The following is a 17756-nucleotide window of genomic DNA, read 5'->3' on the forward strand; positions in this document are numbered from 1 at the left end:
CAGTGCCAAATAAAATTCTTTAAAGAATTCAGCCTATAATGCTGACAATTGTGTTAACATTAAGGCACACTGCAGTCTTTATATGAGAAACTGATCGCCCTGTAGAATTTTTTTAAAGCTATCTCTTCTACTTCTCTCCATCAGGCAGAAGACTCTCCCAGGGTTAACAGCAGAAAGGTCAAAAATATGAATTAGTAAAAATTATGAAACTTCCTGCAACTTAGGCATGAATGATGGCTACAGATTTGTGTAGTGTTATTTGATAATCTACTTATTGATTTGTAAGATTTTACTCAAATAGTCTGTTGTTAATCCATTCTTGTGTCTATTACTGTTCACAGAATGGAAGAAAAATTGCAAACATATGGGTTATGATTACTTTTCTATTCAAAAAATAATTACTTGTGAGTCTAAACTTTTCTGCTTTAATTACAGACAAAATACAGAAAAGTGTTGTCTGGGCCTGGCTCCTAGATGTTAAATACAATCTGTGTTGTAGATGCTGAATAAAATCGATAACTATTAATACCATCACGATGGTAAGGGAAATGCATCAATGAATGTTCTAAATCGCTATTTGGTGTGACAGTGTCTGACCTCCGGCACACACCCCCAGGACTCAGAGTGCTGTCAGCCTGAGTCAGCTTTTACGTTTATAAACTACTATTCGCTACCTTCATCGACTTACACTATAATAACAGAAACCCAACAACTACAGAGAAATATCCAGAAAAATCCCAAACAGTGTTTTCAAATAAGCAACAATTTGGTGACTATTTTTTTTTAGGAAAAGATGATTGAGCCATAGATTGTGGTTGAGAATGTAGTTGGGAAGTAAAACTCAAATTCTGAACCTGTCTTGTCTCTAAATGTTTTCATAATATAATTTCTACAATGTAAAATGAACTTTTTGTCAAATGAAAATAAAGAAACACTTTCATGCTAACACAACCGAACTTCACAGCTTAATTACAAATAAATGCTTAACATCTACCAGTATATAGTGCTGATGAAATCTTGACCTATTCCTAAATTTATGAACTAGAATCCACAACACTTGAGCAAATTCAGCTGTCTGGTTTTCTACAGACCACCCCTACAGTTACACAAATTTTTCTGTTAATTGTGAGCCACATTAATAAATGAAACACTATTAGAATGACAAACATCGAAAGAGAATATTTGTCACTTATCACTGTAAATCATTTTTCTACATTTATCAGCTCTCTTCCATGAATATTTTTTCTCATATTGGACAAAAATCTTTCTTTAAGACTAATGATAGCTTTAGATGAAGTTGGAAAAATAGACATTATAAAAATAGACAATAAAATTTAAGCCCATAACTTCTGTTGTACGTCAATTTCTGCTTGAATGACAGGTGCTCACCTGACAGCTGTGATCTGGTCCTCGACTTCATAAACACCCAGCTTTCGATATACTGCGTACAGGTGTTTGTCACCTTGGAAAGCTGTTCCTCGACCATCCACCAAGGCAATGACTATCCCTTCCTTACTTGCGAGATAAGATATCCAACTAATAGCAAATACAGACCTTACACTCTGACTGCAGGGACCACCATACCTAAAGAAAAGGAGAGAGAGAATCTCTGATTCTTTTGTAAAACTCAACTTCCCATCATGGCCAAGAATTGCCTTTCATATTTCCCAGTACATTTGTATGATAAAATTTCAATAACAGTGGCATTAGAATTGGCTGAAAATCAAGAGCGGACCAGGCTTTTCCCAGAGGTTTGCTACAAGGAAGTTGTTTTGGGACACAGCCTCTCCTATTCCCCAAAACGGATACATCTAGGGTTGGCATTTCAAGGAATATGTGTGGGTTTTTCGTCATTTCTGCCACCTGCCACTTGCTAAAAGCAGACATAAGATATACTAAAAAAAATGCATGGTGTTTTAAGCAAATTGTGTGTAGGTCAGCACTGATTTTGGGTGTGATTCCACTAAATGTATTCCATTCCCTTATTTCATTTCAAACTCAATTACATAAGACGCTAAGATGATTTACAATATTTTTTTTGGCTGCAATTTATCTCAAAGGTATTCTGACACATTCGGCAATTTGCCATACAAAGGAAATTCAACACAGCAAATGTAAGCAAGTCCATTTAAAGTCCCCAAACTTCCTCAGTCTATTTAAATAGCCATATTTTATTTACTCTTATTAGTGGAGGAATATATAAAAACAGCATCAATAAGAAATGCTCCTAAGGAGAGTGGTTCATTCTATCTCATAAATGTGTATTTAATCGAACGTATTTTCAGGAGATACTTTTTACACCAAAGAAAATATTACATACACTTGAATTAGCAAGGGGTACTTCTTTGAACTGTCAAACTGAGGAGGAAGAATCATCTTGTACCATAAAGCTTAGGGAAAAAAAAGGAGAAAAATCTTTATTCCACTATACTTATAGCATTATTTACTTTCTTTAATAACATTAATAGCATAAAATTAATTTATCACTAGTAAACTGTTCATCAAAAATATGTTTTAAACTGATTTTTATATGTTTTTGTCTAATATAGGAATTACTAGAAATCTTGAATTATTGTTTTTCTAGACACACATTTTCTAAAATTAAAAGTATATCTTGCGATATTATAAGATTTGAACTATAAAATTTATCCTATTGTTGTTTAAAGCAAGGTAAGTAAGTGCTCAACTTCATCTATAAATGAGAAGCTTTTAAAGATCTTACTAATTTCATTGACTTCAAGTTTCTTTATTTCCTCTTTGGGCAGCTGGATATTTTTCAAAGCATTTTCCAATTCCTTGTTTTCTTCCAGGATTTTAATTTCTTAAAAAATAAAATAAAATGTCCATTTTTAATTAGAAGCATGTCCATAAGAAAATTCCCTTTCTAAAAGTTCCTTTTGGTTTATTTTTATTGTTCTTTTTTTATTGTTGTTCAAGTACCGTCGTCTTCATTTTCCCACCACCACTTTCCCCTGACTAACCCACCCTCACCTCCCCACCTCATGGATGAAACTTAATCTACATAAGGATTTCTTAAGGAATTTCATATTGGCAAGCTTATTTTTAATCCAGCCTTTAAAGCAGGTATGAACTTCTGAAGGACAGCAATCATTATGTCCTAAACTGATTTTTACAGAATCAAAACACACTTCGAGCAGAATCACAGAACCAGGAGTGTTTATTAAACCATATTTCCCTATCTCCAACTTTTCTTTTTTAATGTGTGGTTATGACCTGAGTAGGCGACATTTATTTTATCATCCACTAAAAAAGTAGAGGTATAATCTATATTTCTGAAACCTAAAATTTTAAATAATTATTTAAGTAGTTATAAAAGTCATTTAAAAATTTCTAGTGTGTGAATTCAAACACATTTCTTTTTTTTAAAATACCTATTTCTTTGTTAACCCTTTCCTTCTGTACTTGATTAATATAAGATATTCTTCTTTTTTTGTATTAAATTACTGGGTATCCTATTCCTACAAGTTCTTTCTCTCATAACAGTTACATATCTTACTAAAACAACAATATATACACACTATGACCTCTGTCTTTCATCTTAAAAGATCCTCTAAAAAGCAGCTGTTTATATTTCATCTTAGTTCGGTTTCACACTTTAAACTTTGAAACAGAACAGATCCATTTATCTTCTGATGTTGTGGATGGAGTTTCCAGCAATGGAGGGCTTTTTGTAAGCTTTGTTCTGAACTGGGATCAATACCAAGGATCTTCTAGAGTAAAGTTAGGCTTTCATATAATATGTAGAGTTGGTGGCTTTATTTTTTAAAAGAAGGTCTGAATGATTTCTGAGATACAGAGGTTCCTGCAAAAGACATTCTGTGGACTTATTTTTGTGACTTTTTAAAAAAGTAATGCTTGAGGATAGGGAACTAGTAGAGTACTTGGAGCTACACTATGTTTGCAAGCCACTCCCCCTATAACTCTCCATTTTCATATACTCATGGCATTTTATTCCAACATGTTATATTTAATTCTAGAACAATTATAGATGTTTTGGGTATATGAGGGAGACCCCAAAATAACCCAGAATTTATTTATTAAAAATTGTGTATTTATTCTTACATGTTTAAACTCCAGTCACCTTTCAAGTGCTCTCCACTTGATGCAATATACCTATCCAGACATCTTTTTCCTCTGCTCAAAACAGTTTTTAAACTCATTGATTTGGATGCCTTTAAGTGCTCCTGCCATTTTTTGTTTCACCTCTTCCACATAGGCTGAATGTTTTCCTCTGAGGACTTTTTTTCATCCGGGGAAACAAAAAAAAAGGTTGCTTGGGGTGAGATCTGGTGAATAGAAAGGGTGGGGTAGGAGATCATGCCATTTTTGGTCAAAAACTGCTGAACACGCAGCACAGTGTGGGCAGGTGTGCTCAAAAATCACCCATCATGAAATGTGCAAATGCACTGAAAGAGTCTTCCAAAAAAATCCACTGAAGCCAAACAGCCTCTCACAACGACACCAGATGGGTTCCTAGAACACTCACCTGGGAAGGGGAGGAGCTGTATTACAAGGCTTTACAAGATAATTCTGTTTTGGGGGGGAGTTCCCTATTCATAAGCTGTAACAGATACATAAATTTTGTTTTAACTTTGGCTAACCCACCAGGAAAGAAATACTTGTGTCATCTTAAAAGTTAAATGCGAATCAATCAATACATAAAAGGAATACACACAATTTTGAGTACAGTGAAGCCTGCTCTTAATTCTCCTGTTGTGGGTTTTCTATGTCAAAAACTCATGGATAACAGGAATCCTGTGTGAAGCAAGCACATAGCGTGGCTTCATTGTTTATTCATGTATTGCTATTATCATCATTTTTCCAACAGGCTAGTTGGAGACAACAAACATGTGTTTCCAGGTTGCTTTGATTTTGATTTCTTCTCCATTCTGTTCCTAGCTATTGAACTTTTCTAATTCATAGCTTACTGAAATAACAAATTTAATTTAAAAGTTTGCTAATGTTTCTACAGTCTGAGGTTGCATTTTTATAAGTGATAAATGGGCAATTTTTTCATCCCTTGTAGCAAAATGGAATTCCACAGGACTGTGAGAATAAGAGGGGTGGCAACTGGGTTCCTCCATGTGGCTTTGAACTAAAAGCCTATAATCTGGCAAAGGCGTGCCACCATCCCAGCTGCACCTTTTACCTTGTTTCGCTCTCTGTGTACTCAGCACCCAGCATCCTTAGTGCCCAGTACCTGACATGTAGTATGTCTTCTCTATACATTTGTAGGCTTTTGATTATGATGAAATTAAATGGTAAGAATGATGAATCATGTATTAGATTTTTGTTTGAATCATATTAACTACCACATTTACCCATTAATTAAATTATGTGAAGAACTGTTTTTTTTAAAAAGCTGATAAATGAGGTCATCCCACCAGTCGGGTAATTTTAATGAGCACCTGCTGTGCCTGAAGCAACTAATCCTCAGTTGGGCCCTCAATGTCAAGTGGCAACTCTTCTGAGTTTCTATAGCATCTGGTTCAAGTACTATCTGTTGTTTTCAAAAGGCCTTACCCACTTTGCAAAGAAAATGAAGCTGTTGTACTGTTCTCTGCAGTGTCTTCAAATTTTCATCCACTTGCATAATAATTCTTCATTCTCTCTCATCAGAATGCCAGAGGTCAACCCCCTCACCTGTCTTTGGACTTCATCTTTTCCCAACTTCTCAGGGACCTCCCTCCTGTGTGTGTTCTCCCGCTTTGGGTCTAATTTCTTCCGTCAACCCTTAACCATGCTCAAATGTTTGTCATCTTTGAAAAATAAAATAAACCTTTATCAATCCTTTCTCTCTCTTCAGTGGGGCCTATTGGAAATATTGTCTCTTTTTATTTATCACCTACACGGCCTAAATTTACTTCAATCTGCCTTCCACTTCCATTGTTGCACTGAAACGGCTCTGATCAAGCTAATGCTAATCTCCCTGCCTCTGAGAGCATGGATTTAAAGCAGGCCTCACCTCACTCTCTGTAGCACTTGACCCAGATCCTCTCCTGCCCTGCTCTTCAAGACCACATGCTCTCAAGGTTGTCCTCCTTCTTTTGTTCCCTCTTGGTCTCTTTTACAGATTCATTTTTTCCCTTTCCATTTCTCATGTTGGTGTTCCACAGGGTTGTAGTCTAGGCTCACTGTCCACTGGCCCTGCCCACCCTCATTTTTCCCGAGTGCTTTCACATCCACCTCTGTGGCTGTAGTAACCATGTCATTTATGTCCATACAATGAATGGCTTCTTGATCATCATCTTCTGTCCAAACCTATTCTCCAAAATCCAGATCCAAAACTATTTAGGACAGATCCACTTGGATATCCCATCAGTACTTCAAACTCAACATGTGAAACAACATATGTCATCTTCCCCAAAGTGTTCTGTCCACTGAGAGTCCCCCATTTCCATAAAAAAGCATCAATATCATTCCACTGACGAAGCCAGATGTCCAAGCAGCATCAATCCCTCCTTCATATTCATGAGTCATCAGTCTGATGTAGCTGTCATTGAGAAACACCTCCTAACCCAGAAACCCAGATGAGCTGCCCTGTTTATGTGCTTTCTCTGCTCTATTTCCCTGTCTTAGTACTTCAGCCCATTGTGTTGTAACTGTCCATTCACACATTTGCATTCTCCATTGATCTGTATTCCCCTTGAAGACAGAAACCATATATGACCCAGTATTAATTCATTTTAAGGATCTATTAACCAGCACAGTGTCTGATTTAATGTGAGAGGTGCTTAATAAAAATCTGTTGCACAGAGATTTCTGGCTTCAAATACAATGGAAAAGTGGATGGAAAATAACCAATAAAGAGAAGACACAGCATCTGCTGTAAAATCCTACTCTGAAATTTGTCTAGAAATGTAGTGAAAATACAGTTTACCTAACCTAATCAACCTAATCTAGGGTCTATTCAATTGAAATTTCTAGGAAGAGCCTCAGAACATTTATAATAAATATCTCTGGAGAATTTCACCATTAGACAAGTTTGCAGAACTGTACTCTAAAAAATGTGCATTCTATTTTGCAAGTTAGAAAAGTATAAACACATATTATGTATATTTGTAAATATTAGGTAAAGTATTAAAGTTTAGTAAGCCCTACAGAAATTGCTGTCTGGAAAAGGGAAGCCAACTTTCATTCTGCAGTCATGGAAAAATGGGAATCGTACATTTATGGCAACTTCCATTAAAAAGAGGAGTTACAGATTTGAAAGTACAACTGCCTTAAAAGTTCTGAAGATTGAGATGAGCCAAACTAAGAAATACAATCTGTTATTCTTAAAAGTATTTTAGTATTAGACCCAAAGTAAAAAAAGAAAAGAAAAAAACCTCAAAATGAAACTAAATTCACAATCTCATTATTACAATGCCTATTCTGTCCAGAGGTACTGAACTGACTCTGTTTTCCTCATTACCTTATTTTGACTTGTCTTTGAACCATTGAGCTGGCTGCCAAACAAATCTCAGAGTGGTGGCCTGACCTGTCACCAAAGTTGTGCTAAAGCCCCTCATTGTGCCTAGTTCCTGCCAACTTCAATGCTATAACATTGTTTAATAGTACATCAAAGGATAATGGAGAAACTCAGGAAGGGTTTCAGGTCAATTACACTTAGATAACACTGTTGAGAACAAAAAGGGTGATCTTTGATCTGTGAACTATTTTGAACCAATATTACAATTACGGGCTGGACAAGGACTATCTCGCTAGCAGTTGAAAATAGAAAGAGCCTGCAAATTGCAGGGCTTTCATATGTGGCAACAGTGTGACGTAGCTGTTAAAACAAAAAAGCTAGCATGATATCACCTTCTGCTTTGAACTGGAGTTATATCTAGAATTTATCTCCAGTTTGAGACATTACAAAAAAAGGGGGAGGGAGGTTGTACTAAATACCCTCAGTTTCTTTCCAATTCTAAGCTTCTGTGCTTCTTATAAAGCTGATTGGGGAAGATAGAATTAACCCCTCTGACATAACTCATTGGTGTTATACCAGGTTCTTACTGCAAATAATTACTGAATTTCATGTGATCTGGTTTGACTCAAAGAATATCCAACTCTGTATAATAATGATAAGCTATGTGATAACAGGATACCCTCCCCTTTTTGGTATGGGGAAACTCTCTTGCTTCCCATGGTGTAGTGTCTGAAACTTCAGGGTTTCTTTCCATAGACAAGACAACAGCATACTGCAGAGAGTACCTTGGTCAGTGCGGCCATCGTGAAGGGTAGAAATGGGGAGACCCGGGCCTGTGCACAAAGGGACAACAAAGCATGGATTAACTTTAAAATAAGGCTTAGTTTTCTGAGAACTGCTAGTAGTGTTTGTGATTGGTATCAAGCTCAAGTATTGGGTTGGACAAAAATTTTGTTTTTTTCCTTACAACGGCTCTAGTAGTGCTTAGTGGTCTTTAACTTCCTTCAAAACAATTTCGTTAGATTGTATTGTGACAACTGCTATGTCAGCATGCATTTTAAACACTTACCAGAATTGGCGATTTTTGTGCAGCCATTTTAATATTGAAGATGGAAGAAGATATGCAACATTTTCAGCGTATTATGCTTTATTATGTCAAGAAAGATTAAAAAACGCAGCTGAAATGCAAAAAAAGACTTGTGCAATGTATGGAGAGATGCTGTGACTGGTGCAACATGTCAAAAGCAGTTTGCAAAGTTCTTGGTACTATTGACATTTTGACCAAATCGTTATTTGCTGTGCACTGTCTTATGCATTGGAAGATGTTTAGCAGAAGCATGCCTGGCTCCTACCCACTAGAAGCCAATAGTGGGAGATAGCCCACATACTCAAAATGTCCAAATCAAGAAAGTTATTGGGGAAAATGAGAAATGTATATTATATTTATGGAAAAAACTAAATGGATTTTTGGCCAACCCAATACAGCTTTTAATTCTGCAGCCATTTCTCCCCCATAAAGAAGTTAACATCACCTTTTAAGTTACATTTAAATAACACATAAGATCCAAGCCCAGTCAAAGAACAGATGTGAGAAGACTTGCCTGTGCACTTTTCCAAAAGTGATATTGAATAGTTTGGATCTAATTACACAGATAAACCCCAGAATCAGCAGGCAGAGATACATGGCCTCTGGCAAGACATCATGCTGTATGGACCAGTTTTACCTGTGTCTTTATTATCAAGTAGCCTTCACCAGTACCCACATTTTATTTTCATTCTATCTTCTTGATTTAGTTTATGTTGTTAGGTAGAATCCAGCATCTTCTTTGAAGTAATTAATACATGAAGAAATAAATTTATATAGAGTATGTTGCCTGTTGAAATATACTGTGGAAGGTCACATTCCCTAGGAAACAGACCCAGAAAGAGTTTTGTGGGCCAGAAGTGTATCTGGGGGCTAGTATTTGAATACACATCTGTGGGGGAGAAAAGGAAAGTTGGGGCAGCAAGGGAAGGTGGGCTTTTGTGCAGTCACAATGGAGACCTCAGCCAGCCCCTAGGAGAGCTCTGGAGCGAATGGGGTCCATGGGGCTGGCTTTTATACCACATAATGGAGCAGTCATAGGATGTGCCTGGGTTGGGAGCAATCCCCAGGGCAGGAGGGGAGGGCGCGGGGGCTGGGCTGGGAGCTGTCAGCCACCAGCCCTCTCAGCAGCTGGAGAAATGAGCAACTCAGTCCTGAAGTCTGGAGGTCTGGGTGGCACCCCAGTGTCCACCACGGAATTTAGGTTCTCTGTGTAGAAATTGGCTATTTAAACAAGATCTACAAATAATTGAACACCGTCTGTCACTTACTTTAACTGTAGAATAAAATAATACCTGAAAATATAGTTTTAAAGGATAAATTTGCTGGGACAATCAGTAGGTTAAAAGCAATAAACATAGACGCTGGGTGCATTTTCCCTCCTTCAGAAGCCCCGCTTCTGTCTTTGTGGAAGGAGTAGCGTTAGAGTGGCGTCCTTGGTCCCAAACAGTAAAGGGAAATGACCTGTTTGGTGAGATCTGAAAAGACTGGGGTATAAGTAACTCCATATCCTGCCCCGTTCATGGCATTTTCCTGCCTGCAGAAACATGCTTTGGAGCTGTTGCTCCATGCTAGCAGTAGGGCAGTGCCAGGGCCCCAGGAGAAGCTAGCGGCCAGCCACCCAGCTGTACTCACATTTGCGTGAGTAACCTTAATTCTGGGGTGCAATATCAGGAGGCTTCACACCTTAGCCACATTACAGGTAATAAAGCTAATATTTTGACTCCCTTCCTGACACTGCAGTCCAACTTGGGAGTAAGGAGAAGGGCCATTGTTTATAAAGATCCCTCAAAAAGCAACATTTTAAAAAATTATTGTGTGGAGTTTCAGGATTTTATAGAATTTCATTTCAGAGATTTTTATTTTGTTCTGCTTTCCTTCAAAGTTATTAAAAGGAACCAGCACACATTATATTTTTGGTCAGGATGTAAGGAAATGAGACATGAATCTGGATTTCTTGACTCCAGGCAATCAGCATCCGCCCTATGGAATTTTCATGGGTATGCAGTTCCAGAAGTGAGAACTGGCATATCTTTTTTTGCCCAGACTACAAGACACACTAATGACTGGCTGGCCCTGACACAAACATCCTGAGAGTGTAATCCGCGTGGAGTAAGCACCAGTTGTCTAGAATTCCTCCTCTGCATACCCCTTGTTCCATCAGCATCATCAATGTGATTTCACCTATTTTAAACCTATTATCTGGGATTTACTCACCATCTCTCAGGGAGTTTGATGTTACATAATGAGGCTTTACTCTTAATCCTAAAGGGAAAGATTTCAAGGTTTTTCTTATGGTGGTGCGGTGACTCATATTACTGGAGCTTCAAAAACACCAGACGATGTGATGCTTCCCACACAGTATATTTTTTGCTAAATGGGAAATTACCATACTGCCAAGCAAGAGTGAATGTGGAAAAGTCAGGCAATTCAAGTTCTAGAAAGGACTCTTCCACCAACTTTTGATTAGAGCTTAGTCTTTGTGACCACGTCTGTCCAGAAAAAGTCCAGCCATTGTTAATATAGCAAAAACAGTTTGTATGACATAGATGTAACCTGGCAGCCAAGGACAGTGGACTGGAACGTGCATGTGTGAACAATGACAACTTCACTGTACTGGTCCGCGGGGGCAGTAGGTGCCGTTGAGTGAGCATGTGCACTGTGTGGCTGTAGCATTCAAAATGACTGAGCAAGTGGAGCAATGAATCTGCATCAAGTTTTGTGTTAAGTTTGAACATTTCTCCACAGAAACTATTCATATGATTCAGAAGGCTGAAGCTATGGGCAACTGGTGATTGGCAGCTTCATCATGACGACATGCCCGCTCATTCATCACGTCTCATGCAGAGTTTTTTTGTGAAACATCAAAACATCCAGGTGACTCAGCCCTTCTACAGCCCAGATTTGGGGCCTTGCAACTTCTGGCTTTTACCAAAACTAAGATAACTTTTAAAAGGGAAGAGATTTCAGACCGCTGACAAGATTCAGAAAAATATAATGGGGCAGCTGATGGCAACTGGGAGAACTGTGTGAGGTCCAAGGTGCCTACTTTGAAGGGGACTGAGGCATCACTGTCCAATGTACAGTGTTTCTTGTACCTTGTATCTTCTGTAATAAATGTCTTTATTTTTCATTGTACATTGCTGGATAACTTCTGGACACCTCCTGGACAAATTTCATACCATTGATATCTTTACCAGTAAATATATCAGCATAAGAATGAGTTATTTGGTAGACTTTGCAAAAGGCAGCAATGCTTGGATCTTTCTAGCACTTATGCTCATTCAGCAAGCATTCAGTGTCTATTACACATTAGCTATTCTTCTTGACCTTATGATTATAGAGATTAAAAGAAAGCAGACTGTCCCTTCAGAGGAAGAAAGATAGATGACTCAGTACCGATAGTTGAATGATCCGACATCCCTGGCATGTAAGCTTTCAATATATGTTGCATAAATACATAGCTTTGGTTGAAAAATGTTGCATATAACTTGAGAGGACATTTAATGTATACCTGTAAATGCCATAGTCACACATATGGTTACGAACAACAATCTCTTGACTCTTCAAAGATGCCATTGACCAAACACTGTATGAAAGTGTTATATCAAACTGAATTCTTGAAGGAGCATTTGGGTTGAAACGCTTATTCATTTCCATATAGTCAGCGGAGCTGTGGCGCAGGCTCTGGAGCCAGGTGGTTGAGGTGAGAAAAGTGGGAGGTCAGGGTGGCCTTCCTTCTGGGTAGAAAAGGGCACCGCAAGGTCCTCGGCAACTAGGCAGGGACCTCAATGAGTCGGATTCCATTTGTTCTCTGAGCAGCCCACCCCTACATGGGAAGGTGAAACCAGAACTAGGGGAGTGGCAGGCATTTTGTAATGACCTCCTCTGTTTTCTGTCCCCCACCAGGGAAACTCAGGAATTTACTAGGAAACAGGACAGAGAATCAAGGACTAGCTATTCCCAAGGTCTGTGTTCTAAATTCCCAAGACCCCAACATAGCTCTTCAAGCTACCCTATCCTGTTTTATTGCTTGTCCCATATTCAAGATATAAATAAAATTTTGTGCATTAAATAAAAGTATCTGGATAGAAATTATTCACATGGCCTAAGTGAGCTGGAAATGTATCATTTATTACCTATGATTATTAAAATATTTAAATAAATACTTATTATGTTTCCCCAATTTAGAAAAGACATACTAGGTGACAAAAGTTCATTTTTCCATCCCTGTTGAAACTGTAGTTTAAAGAACTGCTGGCCTCCAAGGGAAGAGCTCAGGTTTCTAGGCCATTTGTCTTTCCTCTGAGTGTAAGAGTCTGGCATTTCTCCAGGCAAGTGGGAGAAGACCAGCAACCATTCTATCAGAGGATGCTTCCTTTTGTGATATTTTTCAAATCCTGCTGTGATAGCTGGTGGATAGTGCTTGCATATAACCACATTGGTGCTATGGCACTGGTGGGTAAGAGGTTGGGATTTACATCAACAGACCCTTCTTCCCATCCTGGTTCCGATGCTTATCAGAAGTGAGGACCTTTTGCAAGTTACTTGGTGTTCTCTTATGTAGATAAGATCCTCACACACAGCAATTACGTAATAATCTGTAGCTAAGGATTGATCAAATGGTGGTAACAAAGATGAGCACAGCAGCAGTGAGGCGGTTAGGCTTGTGTTAAGTCCATTACCTACCATAGCAGACGAGTGCATAGTACTTGGAGTAGTCACTGAAACTTGCTGTGTAATATTGGCACCTTTCTTGCCTCAGATGGCAAGTAATACACTTCTTGCTTGGAGGATAGCTTCCAATGCTAATTCTAGAGAAAAATAAAAATAAAACCAAATCCGAATTTTGAGATTGTATTTATTGAAATGTACCACTCCCTATAAAATGACTGATTTACATATTGACAGCAAACCAATCTATTCTCTCTGGTGCCAAAGTCATTTAAAGTAAAGTTAAATTCTTAGTATTTTAATGTAGTCTGATTTTCAATTTTTGCTTGAATAGTCACTGGCCTTGAGGGAGGAGCCCTCTGCAATTTTTCTGGGGTGAGAGAAATATCTAACAAATGGGTACCAGGTAATCACTTCTCATAGCCATTCATATCTTACACTTTACAAAGTGGTTGGGAATGTGTGGTTCCTCCTCTTCCCATCTCTGTTTTTATATTCCCACCAGCAAAACATACAAGGAGAATCTGGTGGTCTCACCAAGAAATGGGCCCCTGTTTTTATCATATAACTGGAAGGAGAAATTACTAATAAGCAAATTGGAAATAAGAAACCACAGTTTATGGGTTTCCTGTGCCTTTCATTCCACTGGGCAGGAAATGTGGGCTTGTGGAAGCCCTTCCTGGGAATACGCCCTCCGCACAGTTTTGCACAAGTCAACCTGTACCTACCAGTCTGGGCCCACTCTCTCCTCAGCAGAGCTGTCTGCGTGATTCCTGAATACAGTGATTGGCTTTAACATACTGAGTCCCAGATCATATCAGAATTAGAATCTCATTTGGGGCAGACTAGGTGGTATTATGACAGAATGGGGACAGGGTCAGAAACACAGTGTAGATGGTAAGATTACCTATGGCCCCTGCTGCTCCTGATCTTGTCTTCCCTCTGCCACTGCCCCTGACCTTGCCTTCTCTCTGCTGCTGCCCCTGACCTTCCCTTCCCTCTGCCGCTGCCCCTGACCTTCCCTTCCCTCTGCTACTGCCCCTGACCTTGTGTTGGGTAGAGGGTGGTCAGAGACTTTACTAGCTTCATAGAGGGATTCTCCCCAACAGAAAAGGATGATCCGAGGAGAAACAGAGGAATGTAGCAGGTGAACTTGTCTTATTTACTCAATTATAGTTAATATTCATGTTCATAGTTTGGTGTGATCTTGGAAGTGTTAGGTAGGTTGTTAACAGTGAGGGGTCAACAGCAGCATGCCCACGTACAAATTCTGGCTCCAGCAATACCACTTGCCTCACAGAGCTGTTGTGGGGATGAAATAAAAAATGTAAAGCAGATAAAATGGTACTTGGCAAGTAGTAGTCTACCAGCCTACAGTAATTATTGTTTTTATTTCCTCATCCAGAAGGGGCTGTTGAGGGCACTATTCTAATCACTAAGGGGACAACTGGACTAACTTGAGCACTAATTTAGGAACAGAGATGAATTCCTTCCAATCATAATAGGCAAAGTAAGTGATGTTAAAAGAAATCACATGTATGGGAATGAATACAATAGGTACTTAATAAATGTGTGTGACTAAATGTCCTCAATTACCTGTAAATTTAGTTAAATTGTTTAGCATTGTGTTTATATCTGCATTAAAATTTCTTGGTTTTTCTTTTTGAAAACAAACATTTAAATTAGCTAATGTCTTGGGGGTATATAACTTTACACTAATGTAGGATACAACATTCTCTGAATATTTTATCTTAATTCATAAATTATCCCTATTACATTTTAGGCTTTTTTACTACATTTGAGGCTTTTTACAAATATTCTATATATCCTGAGGGCTATGACATATTTTTATTCAAATATCAATATATAAAAATACCAAAGTTAATTGGCATAAATTACCTGTAGATATTTCTTCTTCCAGGGTAACCTTCAAATTCATTGCTAGAATAAAACCTGAAAATATATTTAGAAGTCATTAAATAAATATCAATAACTAAATGGTGATAGTTTAGAACTAACTCTAATATATTGAACAGTATGGTCACATGTTCATCTAAATAACTCTATTAATAAATAGTACCTGAACTTCATTTATAAATTAATAATAAATAAACTATTTACTAACTAGCACTTATATACATAAATAGCTACTATTTATAACTGAATCTGTGTGCTTAATCTAATTTTAAAATCATAGAAAATTAAATTGTGCAGACTACTCTTTTTTTATTATAGGCATATTATATTCCAATTCATTAGTTATACCCACAAAAAAATAAACTATTTGATTAATGTCACCCATTTTTCCCATGATTAACAGTTTACTGTTCCACTAAGCTATATTATTTAATTTTGTCTATGATTCTAAACACATTTTAAGTTTATTTTGCAGATGCCTTGACATTGGATAAGCTTTCTATAAATCAGAAATAGTACAGGAAATGGAGAAGCCAAAGAACTTATAGGTACATGAACCCAGGAGGGGAATGAGGGTAGGAGGTGGGGTGCAGGGCAGAGGTGAACAAAGTGGGGAAATGGGACAACTGTAATAGCATAATCAATAAAATATATCTTTAAAAAAAGAAATCAAAAGGGGTGTAAGGTATACCATATGGAATATAATCAATATTGTAATAACTATGTATGGTGCCAGGTGGATACTGAAAATATTGGGAGGAATACTTTATAAAGTCTGATTGCCTAACCACTATGCTGTACATCTGAAACTAGTACAAAATAATGTGGAATGCAAACTGTAATTGAAAAATAAAATTTAAAAAAAGGAAACTCACTCACATTGGGATTCCATTCAAAGGAACATGCTCATTTACCCAGATACAAAAGAAGTCACAAGAGACCATACTTGTTACTTAAGTACCTGGAACCCAGTTCTAACCTGTCTTAATATAGCCATGAAGTGGGAAATCCAATTTAGCATCATGATTTTTACTCTTCTGTGAGTTCACGTGAATATTACAAAGTGTCCATCTTTTTTATTTTTTGGAAGAGCATAATAAGATATGAAAAGTTTGGAATAACCAAGGTTTGGTTGACAATTTTTTATTCTCAGTACTTCTGTGCCCTCATTGTGATAAAATTCTTACTATTCCCCAATAAAATGAAAAGGCAATTGAATACAACTCACTCCTGGTATTAAATTTGTCTTCTCTACCAGCATCCTTCCACCTGTCTTTACTAACTTCACATGACTCCAATCATCACTTGTACTTGCCTATGCCACATCATCTCAAATTATTTGTGAATAAACTACTCAGATCTTTTCCAAGCAGCCCCCTTCAGTTTTGATATGTCAAAGGTTTCACAACTGTCTTCATCTCTAACACAACAGCATCCCCATCCCTCCCTCCCCTCCCTTTGCCCTCACAGCCACTCACTCACCAGTCCTGTTCAGCCTCCATGGGTCTTTTCTGTCTCTCTACCTTTCCTCTCATTCACTTAACAAATATTTATTGAAGTCGGGCTGTGTCAAGTACTATAAAAAGTGCCAAGGATGCAAAAAAAAGGTGGCATAGTTTTTCCCTTAGAGTTTGTATTTCACTGCCACTGTGCCAGTTCAGGTCTCTACCACCTCCGGCCTGGATTATGACCATAGCTGGGTCTTCCTGCTTTCAGTTTTCCCCTACTTTGCAAACATATGTCTGAAAGTTCCCATCTGTTTTTATCTTGTCACTTCTCTTACACTGAAAGGTGGCACTGATTTTAATGGCTGCTCCAAATAATGTTCAAACTCCTTTGCTGACTGTTCAAAGAACTTCATGGATTGGCAATAGTTTCTATCAGGTTTTAGCCAGTGAGCCTGAGCTAATAATCCCCCTCTTTTGCTGTTAGAATTCCAGCAAATGGCAGGGAGATTATCAGGGAGACCCTGAATTTGGACTTTATTAGGAGTAACAGAAAGGAACTGTACACCCTTGATTAGAGAAATTTGACTAAAAATGATTATTTTAGGGTGTTTATTTAGACTGTATGCAGGATGGACCGAAAAAGAGAGACTGAAAGGAAGAAGTGCTGTGTCAAGGTTAACAACAAGAATGTTCCGTTTAATGTGTTCTACGTTTGAATCCTAGCTGTGCCCCTAACTTTGTGCCCTTGGCCAAGTTAAATTTCCAAGTATCAGTTTTTTTACCTATAAAACTGGGATAATCATTTCTACTTTACATTACGTGGTACACAGTAATTGCTCAATAAACAATAGGTGTCACAAATAATACATTTATATAACAGCGAGTCAGTACACAATGTTTTATATCTATGGGCTGCTCTCAGCAGACTTTTCAAGCTTGCTCATTATTTCAAGTGCTGGAGTGAAATTTGTCCTTAATACCAGCTATTTTTTAATTTATGCTTTTATATAATTATCTATCAAGGGCTGGAAGGGAAATGACCACTTACTATATATTCTTTGCAAAAGAAAATTGTTGACTAGATTTTAAAGAATGTGCAGTCTTAAGAAAACCACAGCTGTCTAAACTAAACTCTGGAGTACGTAGCATAAAGTCTGTTAACTGAAGGAGGTAGGGCAGGATCATTTGTACACCCATCAGT

At 37.8% G+C, this 17756-nt stretch overlaps 1 protein-coding gene across 1 annotated transcript in view; it reads right to left on the reverse strand.

Moving 5' to 3' along the window:
• The window catches only part of FAP (fibroblast activation protein alpha), a 73346-nt gene that overhangs the window by 14987 nt on the left and 40603 nt on the right, over positions 1-17756 (reverse strand). Inside the window, exons 15-20 of the mRNA XM_037140397.2 lie at positions 15090-15143; positions 13206-13330; positions 8218-8265; positions 2723-2821; positions 2321-2390; positions 1390-1584 (exon numbers count right to left, since the gene is read on the reverse strand). Coding sequence (XP_036996292.2) covers positions 1390-1584; positions 2321-2390; positions 2723-2821; positions 8218-8265; positions 13206-13330; positions 15090-15143 — 591 coding nt within the window. The remainder of the gene's footprint in view (positions 1-1389; positions 1585-2320; positions 2391-2722; positions 2822-8217; positions 8266-13205; positions 13331-15089; positions 15144-17756) is intronic.

The sequence above is a fragment of the Artibeus jamaicensis genome, unplaced genomic scaffold (assembly GCF_021234435.1).
Source record: "Artibeus jamaicensis isolate MK-2021 breed Jamaican fruit bat unplaced genomic scaffold, CSHL_Jam_final contig_391, whole genome shotgun sequence".
Classification (NCBI taxonomy): domain Eukaryota; kingdom Metazoa; phylum Chordata; class Mammalia; order Chiroptera; family Phyllostomidae; genus Artibeus; species Artibeus jamaicensis.